The following is a 12,894-nucleotide window of genomic DNA, read 5'->3' as shown; positions in this document are numbered from 1 at the left end:
CCCAGCTGTTCCTTATATTTTATGCCTACTGCTACCCTACCCCACTGGCTCATGTTTATTTACCTTTAACTCACTAGTCCTTCATGGATGTACAACGCCAGTTATAGGCTAATTTCATCACTGGGGATAATCACACCACCAGACACGAGGCCTCCTCTGGCCAATGTTAGGAGAAAATACAGGTTGAAAATAAAGATTTTTTTAAGATGACTGAAGTCACATCAGATCATCTTTTGTGATGATTCCTAATCACTTCCAGAAGCAACTGAGGAGCTTCTTCTGAGTACTTGGGGATCATATAGGAAATTTTTGCTGTCATTTTTTGTTTCTTTTCTATTTAATGAAGGGGGTCTCACTATCTTGCCCAGGCTGGTCTCAAACTCCTGGACTGAAGCAGTCCTGCTGTCCCAGCCTCCCAAGTAACTGGGATTATAAGTGCAAGCCACTGCACCTGGCTTGTAGGAGGTGGCAAAGAGGGTTTGGTGGTTGATTTGTTTGTAAAAAGGAAAGAAATGAAGCTTTGTTTTAGAGTTTGCTCCTAGAAGAAAAATTTACTAAGCCATAATGTATATCACTTACCACAAAATAATGTGTATATATATGTAAATTACTATTACGCAGAATGAGTTAAATGACTTGTGAAGTCCCTTTGAAAACTGTCCTTTGAATTTATGTTCTAAATTTTATATAACTTCTAATTATAAAAATGCAATCAAATTTTAGAAGTTCTGTATCATACTATCAGCTACTTCAGTTGATAAACGGAGGAGGTATTCTTATCTCTGAATTTGTTTTGCTGAGGTACTAATCGGAGTCCATCAGATCTCTGGAAGTTGAGAAATACTTTCTAATGTTTCCTGTCCTCTACATACCGTCCGCCCACCCCACCCCCACCACATAATGCACAGGTGTATTCATATGTATGTATAATTTAATCATGTTAAATTATTTCTTAGGGAACCCATGTTTTTAAATACTCATCTGCTTTGATTTAGGTTCCAAAAGCATTTGCTGCAAGTCTCTTGGATTATATAGGCTCCCAGGCTCAGTACCTGCACACATTCATGGCCATCACACATGCTGCAAAAGTAGAGTCAGAGCAACATGGAGACCGCTTACCAAGAGTAGAAATGGCTTTGGAGGCTCTGAGAAATGTCATAAAATATAATCCAGGTATGTAACTACACCTTTGATCGGTAAGACCCATATAACACAGGAGCCCTAAAAATTCCAATAATCAATTTTATTAGGGAAACTCAGGGAAAATTATACTTGGTTATAATGTATTAATATAACATTACAGGGAATTGACCCTGTAATATTTTTACAATAAAAGATAAGCTGGGGAGAGAGGTTAAGGCACCATGTTAAGAAAAATTTGTATCTTTATGAAAACGTGTGTGAATGAGATGAAAAGGCAGAATAATTGAATAGTTTGATGGTATAAATTTTCACGTTGATGACATAAGTGCTTGAATTAGATTATTTAATACGTGATCTAATTTTTGCCTCCTTTCCAGTCCCTAACCAGTGCCTTGTGCATATGGGCACTTGTGTTTTTGAAAAATTGCCTGAAGTTTTTGGTGTATACAAATTGAAATAAAGAGGTGAGAGTTCCTACTCTTCAGCATCATAAAGAGGACATGTCCAAAAATATCCCTTTAGCCTGACTTCAGGGAGATGGATGAGTGAAAACCCAACAGCTTCTTTCAACTTGATAATAAATAGAGAATATAAACCTAAAATAATGCAAATTCAATTTAAATTACTTGGTCTTTTTCAGTAACACTGAACATTATCTTTCAGGTCCATTTTTACTCTTCTTAGTATGTATTAAAGTACTATTAAAATTCTGACTTTTGGGTTATTGCCAAAAAGTTATTAAAATAACCAACAGTAATTAACTATTGGGAAAACTACTCATTCACAAGGTATACATTGGGATGTTAATAAAGACAGTGTTATAAAATCTGAGGAAAACTTTGTCTTTTATTGTTTGAAGTTGTCAAAGTGTAGAATGTTTCTAGTGGTATGTTAGGTACAAAGAAATTGTAGTAGAGCAGACATTGATTTGGAACTTATAAAAAGTTGAAGAAAGGCCTGCACAGAAATTCTCATAGTATCTATAAAGTTTATTAGAATTAACTCTCTCTTGAACTTTAGAAGTGTGGTTTGTGTGTCACTGATGTCTTTTGACAGTTATTCCCCATTAAGAAGTGGTTTGAAAATGAATTTAAAAGCAATGTGTTTATAGAATATTCTCAGACTCTTTAAGTTGAAGGAGTCCTACTGAGTTATCTTAAGAGCCCTCAAAAGATTACAAATTACACTGTATGTTTTACTATCATGTGGAAGAGGAAGAATATGCTGAACAAAACTTGTTTAATGTTTTTATAGCAACAAAATGGCAGTAAATATATGGGATTAGGATTTGAGGTAGGTAGGAATGGAAATACCATTTCATTTTATATATTTTCACAAGGAGTGCTTTGTATTTCACAAGTTTGTTTGTATTATAATTAAGTGGCAGAGTTCTAACTAGTTTTATTTAAAAGCCAAATCATGTCAGAGTCTCCCAAAATATAATTTGGTTGAGGGCATAACCCTGAGGTCTGAAGGTAAAGAGTAAAATTATTACCTTATACTTTAGGTTTTTGAGCTATATTTGGATTGTTTTATTTGATAAAGCTCTTGTTTTTAGCCTGAGGGTTAGGGGTGGGGATGGGAATGAAAACAAATAAACCTAAGAAGCTCTAATACCTTTTTGCCTTTTAAGACTTGTTGCTTAGAGTTCCTCCACTTACTTCACGTCACAGATGTTTAGAAAGGGTTATCAGAGACTTAAAATTGACAGTAAACAACAGTGTATATTGGTTTTCTGAAGTTATATAATTTGAAACATCTCTTGGAAATAAAAAACCATTTTATTCTTACTCTCTAGGTTCTGAGAGTGAATGCATTGGGCACTTTAAGTTGATATTTTCTCTTCTCCGAGTTCATGGAGCTGGTCAAGTGCAGCAGTTGGCTTTAGAGGTAAAAAAAGTTTTGAACTAAAGCATGTTACCTTCCCTACCACTTACCGTGTATAATTTGAGTCTTGATCAGTCATTATCTGAAGTTGAAGTGTGCTTTTGTTTTTTTATTTTGCCTATTAAGCCACATCAATATGTTTTTGAAATTTGAATTAACATGTTCAGTTAGAAGAGTGAATTTTGCACAATGTTGTTCAAAGTGGTTCTCTTTCTGTCATGCATTAGGGCTTAGGATAGTCTTATACAGTGTTAGGTGTGGGTTAAGGAATGGGCTTTACTGCGGAAGCGTAGAAGCCACACATCAGCAAGATGAAGATGCAGGTTTTCCCTGATTGCTGTGTTCCCAAAGAGAGACATATTGAGGCCATATCTGTTGGCTGCATACTCTGGGTTTGCATTCTAGAGAAGTGATCCTTGTCCCTCCCTCTCAACTAATCTCCCTTCTTCCAAATCTAATACAAAAGCTACCTTTTCTGTGAGGATTACAGACAGGCACCTGGGTGTGCTGCTCTTAGGAGTTGCCTAAAAAAACTACTGTGGGCCTTAAGAGTCCAAGAGAAGTTGGAGTCCCCTTATTCAGGATATTGAAGCCACTGGTCCCATGGGATGCTGTTTAGATGTAGCCTTTCCTTCTGAAAGAAGCAGGAAGTTCCTAGTCACAGGTAGTTGTTTGCCAGGCAACCCAGAGTTCCCAGGATTATTTTTGAGATCTTGCTCATTGTAACACAGTTTATTACAAAGAACACCAAATGCAACCCTGTAGTAACAAGTATATATGTGGTTTACAAATAATTTGTGTAACATACTCTTAGATAAAATTTTGGCTTAAAAGAGATTTTTAATAGAACAAAAAACTTGAAATTGGTCAAAAAGCTTAAGAAGCAAGTTATTTAAATTGAAAACCTTGTTTCCATACTTAATTCCTTCAAGCATCTTGTAACTTTTTAAATCTAGGATATATTGAATGAGATGCTGACCAGTGATCTTTAGATGTATACTCTAAAAGATTTGAGTGGTCATCCTTTCTGAAAGAAAAGCATATGTGTTTCTTTATAATAGAAAGATAACCCCGATCTGTTGTGCTGAGTACTGAAGACATTTACTTTTTTTCCTCTAAAAGTTAAAAGAAAGTCCTAGCAAGTGAGAATCATTATTTTCCTAATTACCAGCCTCTACCCAAAATCTGTAATCGGAGAACACCACAGTGTATACCTTAGTTCTAGAGCATTATGGGTACAGGATTGAAGGCTTCTTAGAAACCTCAAGGTATTATTTCCAAAAAGATTAAAGTAATGAAGACAATCTTTTAAAATTAAACCCTTATCTAAAAATTAAGTGTTTTGTCCCCCAAGCATTTGTCTCACTTGTATAGTCTATATGACTTGATTTAGAATCAAAATTATTTCTGAAATTTTAATATCCTTTGATTAATTTTCAGGTAGTGAATATAGTGACATCGAACCAAGACTGTGTCAACAATATTGCTGATTCAATGGTTTTGTCCAGTTTATTGGCTCTTCTACATTCATTGCCATCAAGTATGTATACAGATGTAATTTGGGAAACCACAGCAAGATCAGCCCATGGAAGGGAGTTGTTGCATTGTTGATATAAAACCTTAAACAAATGCCATCTATGTTTAGTTTTAGAAGTTTAGTTTGGAAGTGTTCTTTACACTAAGTTTGTCTTCCTAATTATGTTTCACATAGATTACTCTCTTGCATTTTCCATGTCAAAAGTTAAAAGTTGGGGGTAAGAGAGGTCCAAAACCAATGGAAAATAACCTGAGATGTTCAGTTTGTTGAAATCTACACATGAGTAATTGAGAATTAACTAAAATTTTATGGTTTATTAAACAAAAGTAATTGTGGATGATAGAAAACATGCTTAAGATACAGATGGCCGTGTACTTACCTTGGTGTTCAATTTTGTGTATTTTGTCTTTTACTGATTTGATATTAATAAGAAAATACCAGGGTGGTTTAAAAAATATACCAACCTTATTTCCTGAATACAGCCCATCCTAATCTGGTTCCTCAGAAACTATATAGTTATCTAGTATAATAGTTTGTAGTTGTGCTAAAACCAACCCTGAGATTGCTTTTCAAAGGCAGGAATATTGCGTTTGTAGGCAACTACAATATAACTCCAAATTCACCAATAACCATCAGAATACATTGCTTAGTTGGCTTTGCCAATCCCTTTGAAGTCATGTTAATCTTGATTTCATGTCTGTCCACCTGCTTAACAGTAGGAACCTTGTCGTTCATTTTATATACCAGTGGCTTGCTTATGTTTGGCATTTATGTTTGGTAAATTGAGTTGAATTTCTGTGGAAATTTTTTTTTTTCTTGAATACATGATATGCTTGAAATAGCTCTTTAAAATGGCAGCTTTGTAAAGTCATTTGCAGATTATTTTTTATCATACCTGCAACCTTAGTTGGTTTTTCTTTTTTCTTGGTTTACAATAGCTTTGTGAGACTTCCAACAATGCAAAACTAAAATGGTTGGTGAAGTAAATAATGTTACGAGCTCATAATTTGAAAGTATAACTTTATATAGTCCAGTAAATGTTTTATAGTGAAAATAGCTGGCATCCAGACATTTCAGCCTACTCTCTGTGTCATTCAGATTTCAGACGAAATTATATTACACTGTTTGCTCAGGTACATTGTTACTGTTGTTGTTTTCATCTCAGCCTAATACTTTTCAGCCTCTACCTTATTTGCCAACACGTTATTCCTTTGGCTACCTGTCATTCTCATTTGATTCTAGAAGAGTTAAGTCAGTAACCTGTGCTTGCATATAATATGTATACTTGCATATGCATATAATTGTATCTTCTTTGTCCAGAAGGATACAATTTAGCCTTAGAATGGAAACCTGGTCTCATGACTGTTACTTTCTACTCTTTCCCCACCAAGACAGTAGTGCCAAGTAAAAATCTTAGATGCCTGATTAGAGTATCCTCTGGGTATCAGGAAATTAGAAGATTTTGGGATGTGCAGTGAACAATGAGGTAGGAGAAAGGTTTTCATAGTAGTTATGAGTATGGACTTTGGAGTCAGACCTGCATGCAAAACTCAGTTATAGCACTCACTAGCTGTGAGAGCTTGGGCAGGTTAAACCGGGCCTCAGCTTCCTCACTTATAACATGGCCATGAAAATACTTATCTCGCTGGTTATTATGAAGATTAAATATGATATCCTGTGCAGAACATCTAGTTAGTTAAGTTCCTGGCACAGAGTTGGTGCCAAGTAAATAGAAGCTAACCTGATAATGCATTCCTTGAAATGTCTTTTACTCTGCAGGTCGTCAGCTTGTTCTGGAAACTCTCTATGCTTTGACATCAAGTACAAAAATAATCAAAGAAGCAATGGCAAAGGGTAATGTATAGAGTGCTTTTTTAGCTAGTCATGCACCATATAATGAAGCTTATTTTGAGTTACATTATACAGTCTGATAAACTAGAAAAATGCTTTGGAATGTTTAGTTTTAAACTACAGTGAGTTGAAATATGGTGGAAGATGAATTCTGAGTAGAAAAGTCAAATTCTTTAGGTATAATATCAGCACTAATTCTTATTTCTTTTAGGAGCTTTGATATATTTACTGGATATGTTCTGCAATTCAACACATCCACAGGTTCGAGCCCAAACAGCAGAACTTTTTGCCAAAATGACAGCAGATAAGCTAATAGGTCCAAAGGTAGGCACAAAATAAGTTCTTGAAAGGAAATTAAGTATTAAAGCTCTGTTACTTTGATGCCGATTTTGTAAAGTTTACTAAAACTGAGATGGTGAGAATAAGGAAATTATTTGATGTGAAAGTTGGAAAATCGACATTCCTGAAATTGTTAACTAGATGTTCTACACAGGATATCATATGCTGTTTGAGAAAACTAGAGCCAGGGAATCCCGTACTAGAATTGAAAAGTCTTAAGAGACTGGATTATGGTGATAAACTGTTCATCTCCCTCACAGAGAGAACAAAAAGTATATCAAGACTATGACAGAAGATAAGTTAGACTTTCAGAATGCAAGGGTTGGCCTGTGGAGATAACTAATGGGGATGGTGGTTTGTGTCTTTTACATTCCACACCTGAATTATTAAGGACATGCCAACCCTCAGCAGTGAATTATTATAGGGACATGAGTGTAACAACACCTCTGCCTCCCAGCTCTGCAGGGAGATCTTTTATTCCAAATCTGGAGTTAACCAGATAATCTCTGGATCCATGGTTCAGTTTGGAGAGCAGGAACCTGTTAAAACAATAGTTGAATAGAATTTCATGGAGACACAAGTGTTATCAACATCCCTTTATTTTGTTACTAAATCAGTTTCACAAGTAGTGCTCACTGAAGCATCCTCTGTCAGAGTCTGCCCACAAAGCAGCGCCTCAGAATCATAGGTGAAACCATGAAATAAAGGCACAGGAGTCCCAGAGTCTGATTCAGTGGATCTAGGGTGGGGCCCAGAAGTCTCCATTCTTAACATGCTCCCAGAGTGATTCTTTTAAAGCCTATTAGGACTGATATCTAGGGATCATTATTCAAGCAAGTCCACAAAGGCACTTTGGGTAAGGAGGAGGCTAAGATCACCTACCTCCACCTAAAGCCAGAGTGGCTTCCCTAGTACACATTGTGCCTACATGTAAAGTTGAGTTTGGAAAAAAAAGACCAAGGCTAATTAAACACTTTTTTTTTTTTTTTTTTTTTTTACATTAATAAAACAAACTGGATTCAGTTGTGGTTTCCTTGCTTGATCTTTCAATCTCAGTATTGAGAATCTGTCATAGGACCTGAAACAGTTTTTCTTCGGTAATAAGTTAATAGTCTTCAGCAGGGTTGATGAGACAAGGGACATTACATTTGGAAGCCTACAGCAGGGTCTATAAAATAGCTAATATTGATATTTAATATTGAGTTTTCTTAAATCTAGAGGTAGGTAGCACATAACTGTAATTTCTAATATTAGATATTTTTTCAATAGTGTTTTAGATGCTTAAATATGTACTGGAATTGACTGAACTTTTATATTATTGATCTTTGAAATACATGAGGGACAAATTTTATCAAGCTGACTGTTTTTACACTGAAATTTTCTGTCTAGAAAAAACACAAGTATCAGCTCCTTAACTGCAAGAGATTTTAGAACTGGGGTCAGTAAATTTTTTTGTTCTTGAGACAAGGTCTGGCTCTGTCGCCCAGGCTGCAAGTGCAATGGTGCAATCTCAGCTCACTGCAACCTCTGTCTTCTAGACTCAAGCCATCCTCCCACCTCAGCCTCCCAAGTAGCTGGGACTACAGGCACGTGCCACCACACCTGGCTAATTTTTGTATTTTTTGTAGAGATGGAAAGGTTTCGCCATTTTGCGCAGGCTGCCCTCAAATTCCTGAGCTCAAGCAATCCACCAGCTTTGCCCTCCAAAAGTGCTGGAATTGCAGAGTGAGCCACTGTGCCTGGCCAATTTTTTTTTCTCCCCATTTTGATAACAGTTTTCTTGAGCTAATAATATCATTGACATACCATACAGTTCACACATACCCAGTGTACAATTCAGCGGTTTTTAGTATATTCACAGATTAAGCAACCATAATTTTAGGTTTGATTTTCATCAACCTATAAAGAAACCCTACTTTCATTAGCAGTCACTTACTCTCCCTTTCCCCTAGCACCTGACAACCACTAATCTATTTTCTTCTGGATGGATTTGCCAAATGCTGGGCATTTTGTGTAAATAGAATCATGCTATATGTGGTCTTTTGTGACTGGCTTCTGTCTGTTAGATTAATGTTTTCATCTATGTTATAGCAAATATTAGTACATTTCTTTTTATTGCCAAATGATATTTCATGTTTTGCTTATCCATTTATCTTGGTGGACACATGGATTGTTTCTACTTTTTGGCTCTGCTAAATTATACTACTGTGAACATTTGTGTACAGGTTTTGTGTGGACATGTGTTTTTATTAGTGGAATTTCTGGGTCATATGGTAACATACTAAACCTTTTGAGGAATTGTCAGATTGTTTTACAAAGTGGCTATACCATTTTACATTCCCCCAGCAATACATTTCTCTTCTTCTCTAACACTTGTTACATCTTTTATTACAACCACCCTAGTAGGTGTGATGTGATAAAGCATGGTTTTGTATTTCCCTGGTAGCTAATGATGTTTTCATGTGCTTATTGTCCATTTGTACTTTTTTTTTTTTTTTTTTTTTTTTAAGACAGAGTTTCGCTCTTGTTACCCAGGCTGGAGTGCAACGGCGCGATCTCTGCTCACCGCAACCTCCGCCTCCTGGGTTCAGGCAATTCTCCTGCCTCAGCCTCCTGAGTAGCTGGGATTACAGGCACGCGCCACCATGCCCAACTAATTTTTTGTATTTTTAGTAGAGACGGGGTTTCACTATGTTGACCAGGATGGTCTCGACCTCTTGACCTCGTGATCCACCCGCCCCGGCCTCCCAAAGTGCTGGGATTATAGGTGTGAGCCACCGTGCCCGGCCCCATTTGTACTTTTTAAGAGAAATGTTTATTTACATTCTTCACTAATTTTTAAATTGGGATTATTTATCTTTTTATTATTGAGCTGTAATTGTTCTTTATATGTTTTAGATATTAGTCCCTATCTATTAGATATTATAGATAGGATTTGCAAATATTTTCTAACATTATCCTGATTGTTTACTTTCTTGGTGGTGCCCTTGGAAGCACAAAAATTTTAAGTTTTTAGGAGGTCCAGTTTCTTTTTTGTTCAGCTTGTTCTTTTGAGGTTACGTCTAAGAAATTGTTGTCTAACACAAGGTTAACAAAGATTTATGGCTATGTTTTCTCCTCAGTTTTATAGTATTAGTTCTTATGTTTGTTTTTGATCCATTTGAGTTAATTTTTATCCATGGTGTGAGGTAGGGTTGGGCCAGTAATGTTTTTCTATAAAGGGTGTATTAGCCTGTTTTCACACTGCTGATAAAGATATACCCAACACAGGGCAATTTACAAAAGAAAGAGGTTTATTGGACTTATATTTCCACATGGCTGGGGAGGCCTCACAACCATGGTGGAAGGGGAAAGGCATGTCTCACATGGTGGCAGACAAGAGGAAAGACTGTGCAGAGAACCTCCCCTTTTTAAAACCGTCAGATCTCCTGAGACTTACTATCACGAGAACAGAACAGCATGGGAAAGACTTGACCCCATGATTCAGTTACCTCCTACCAGGTCCCTCCCATAACACATGGAAATGCAAGATGAGATTTGGATGGGGACACAGCCAAACCATATCAAAAGGCCATATGGTCAATATTCTATCCTTTGTGGGCCATGTGATCTCTGTTACAAATATTGAGCTCTCCCGTTGCAACAGGAAAATAGCCATGGATAGTAAATGAACAAATGAATGTGGCTGTGTTCCAACAAAACTTTATATACAAAAATAGGTAGCAGGCTAGATGAGATTCTTTGTTTGCCAACCCCTGTTTTAGAATAGCTGAGTAACCTGAACATAACTGAAGGTTTATGGCCAAAGTATTTGCCTTATGTAAGTTTTTTGCTCAAATGTTTAATAGTATATACACCAGTGAGTAATAAAGTTATGTACTTCTTAGCATTTGAAATGCTTTAAACATCTTGGTAAGCTCTGCTTTAATACTGCTTTTTACAGATGAATAGACTTGGGTCATTCATTAAATTGAATTAAATTAGAATGCCAAAGAAGCATTCTCAGAAATCGCATAGGAAGAGACTTGATTTTGTACAGCTGGTCAAGTAACTTAATGTGCCTTTTTTAAAAGTATAAGATGACAGTAGGTTAAATTAAATTTAGAAATGAAGGGACTCAGGTTAAGACAGTTAACCTAAGTAAAATTAAAGTTTGCTTACAATTTGATGATAATCATAAATATAGCTCTTAAATAAGACATTTGAAATTCACCTAACTGGTCTAGATGATTTCTGTAGCAGTCGCTCACAAATACAGCTTATTACAATTATATAAATGGTTCATTTCTAGAAAGGTTATTACTTCATTTATCTTGCTTGCCATAAAAGTTTCAATTTTTGTTTCAAGCTATAAAATATTTTAAAATAGCTATTAGGGGTTCTTTTAAATACTAGTATATAATGAAATAAGACATATTAAGACATATCAGATATTTCTGCCCCAAAATTTATGTAGAATGATTTCAACAATGTTCTGTTAGTGTTATGTTACCTTCACAGTGATTCTTACTAGACAGCCAAGTATGTTTCAGAATATGATTTTGTTAAAAACTTTAAACACAACAGTCAGATCACAGTGACTCATGCCTGTAATCCTAGCTGTTCAGGAGGCTGAAGCAGGAGGATTGCTTAAGGCTAGGAGTTCAGGACCAACCTGGGTAAGGTAGAGACACCCCCATCTCTTAAAAAGTTAGAAATTAGCCAAGCATGGTAGTGTGCCTGTAATCTTAGCTATTCAAAAGCCTAAGGAGGGAGGATTCCTTGAGCTTAGGAGTTAGAAGCTACAGTGAGCTATGATCATGCCATTGTACACCAACCTGGTGACAGAGTGAGACCCTGTCTCGAAAAATAAAATAAATAAAAACAATAAGCAGTTGTATTAAAGGTGAAGTAATTGGCCTGGTATAGCAAGATGGCAGCATAATATTCTCAGCAAAAATCTTCTTTTATGGATCACAGATCACTGACTTAATGACTCTGGGTAATATGTCTGTCTTTAGCTCCACAGTGAGAAAATGAAAATAAAGAGCCTTTAAATTCTGCTCTGACTTTTAGGTGCTTCTTTGACATGTATTTCTCTGGTCCTTGTGAGAATAAGCTACTAGGGGAAGATACACCACAGTGAGCAGGTCAAGCATGGTTCTTATGCTAGGGAGCCCATGACCAAGAAGAATAACTTTCTGTACCTTCTCTTGTCCTCTGTAGAGTTGAATTATATTTCAGCATGATACTCTCATCATACTTAGGGAATATAGGAAGAAATAAACCTGTGAAACCTCTTGTTGAGTTCACCTTGATGGTATTATTTAATATATAACAAATGCCCTCCCATGGGAACCCTAGGAGAAATTACTCTTTTCTTCCAGAAATAGTTGGGTGTCTCTGAAGCAGCTGACTTGCTTTTACTTGGTGGGTGTTCTGTTAACGTAACTGAAATTTAGTTCATTGGCTGCTAGGAAGTTCAGAGCTGAATTTATAGTATATCTTTAGCAGTTTATGGAGCTTTTCATGTTTCTTCTGTATACTGACTTCATATTCGTCCATTCATTCAGGTATTTAAGCATCTGATATGTGCCAGGGCCTGAGAAATACAAGCAATGAGTAAGACAGGCTGGACCAAGAGGGTTTCCATAAGATAAGATTTGAAGCCAGAATTTGACACAGAAGAGATAAACGTGATGATCTAAAGGAAAAACACTTTTCCAACCCTCATTTTCCCCTTTGTCCCTGTGCCTCACACTAATTTTTAATTTGTCTGTATCTGTGTCCTAGACATTTTTTTCTTTTCTTTCTTTCTTTTTTTTTTTTTTTTTTTCCCCCCCATAATACAGCTTTAAATGTCTGGATGGTAGATATATATCTTTTAAAGCTGCTTTTAAAAAATTTTACACTTTAAATTCTGGGGTACATGTGTAGAACATGCAGGTTTGTTACATAGGTATACATGTATCATGGTGGTTTGCTGCATCCATAACCCTGTCATCTACATTAGGTATTTCACCTAATGCTATCCCTCCCCTAGTCCCCTACCCACTGACAGGCCCCAGTGTGTGATGTTTCCCTCCCTATTCAACTCCCATTTATGAGTGAGAATATACAGTATTTGGTTTTCTGTTCTTGTGTGCTAGTTTGCTAAG

The 12,894-nt window shown here is 36.2% G+C and overlaps 1 protein-coding gene across 3 annotated transcripts in view; it reads left to right on the top strand.

Annotated features, from left to right (window-relative positions):
- Positions 1–12,894, top strand: part of DNAJC13 (DnaJ heat shock protein family (Hsp40) member C13) — a 120,964-nt gene that overhangs the window by 92,625 nt on the left and 15,445 nt on the right. For all 3 annotated transcript variants that reach the window (XR_004265025.1, XM_032266534.1, XM_032266543.1), the window contains 5 exons: positions 996–1,173; positions 2,942–3,033; positions 4,471–4,570; positions 6,347–6,421; positions 6,630–6,742. Coding sequence is in view for 2 of the 3 variants with exons in the window: in XM_032266534.1 (XP_032122425.1) it covers positions 996–1,173; positions 2,942–3,033; positions 4,471–4,570; positions 6,347–6,421; positions 6,630–6,742 (558 nt within the window). In the remaining variant the exon portion in view is untranslated. The remainder of the gene's footprint in view (positions 1–995; positions 1,174–2,941; positions 3,034–4,470; positions 4,571–6,346; positions 6,422–6,629; positions 6,743–12,894) is intronic.

This window comes from Sapajus apella, unplaced genomic scaffold, assembly GCF_009761245.1.
Source record: "Sapajus apella isolate SASKATOON/1434 unplaced genomic scaffold, GSC_monkey_1.0 scaffold4, whole genome shotgun sequence".
NCBI lineage: Eukaryota > Metazoa > Chordata > Mammalia > Primates > Cebidae > Sapajus > Sapajus apella.
Note: the sequence above shows the minus strand (reverse complement) of the source record. Positions and strands in the feature narration are given on the sequence as shown.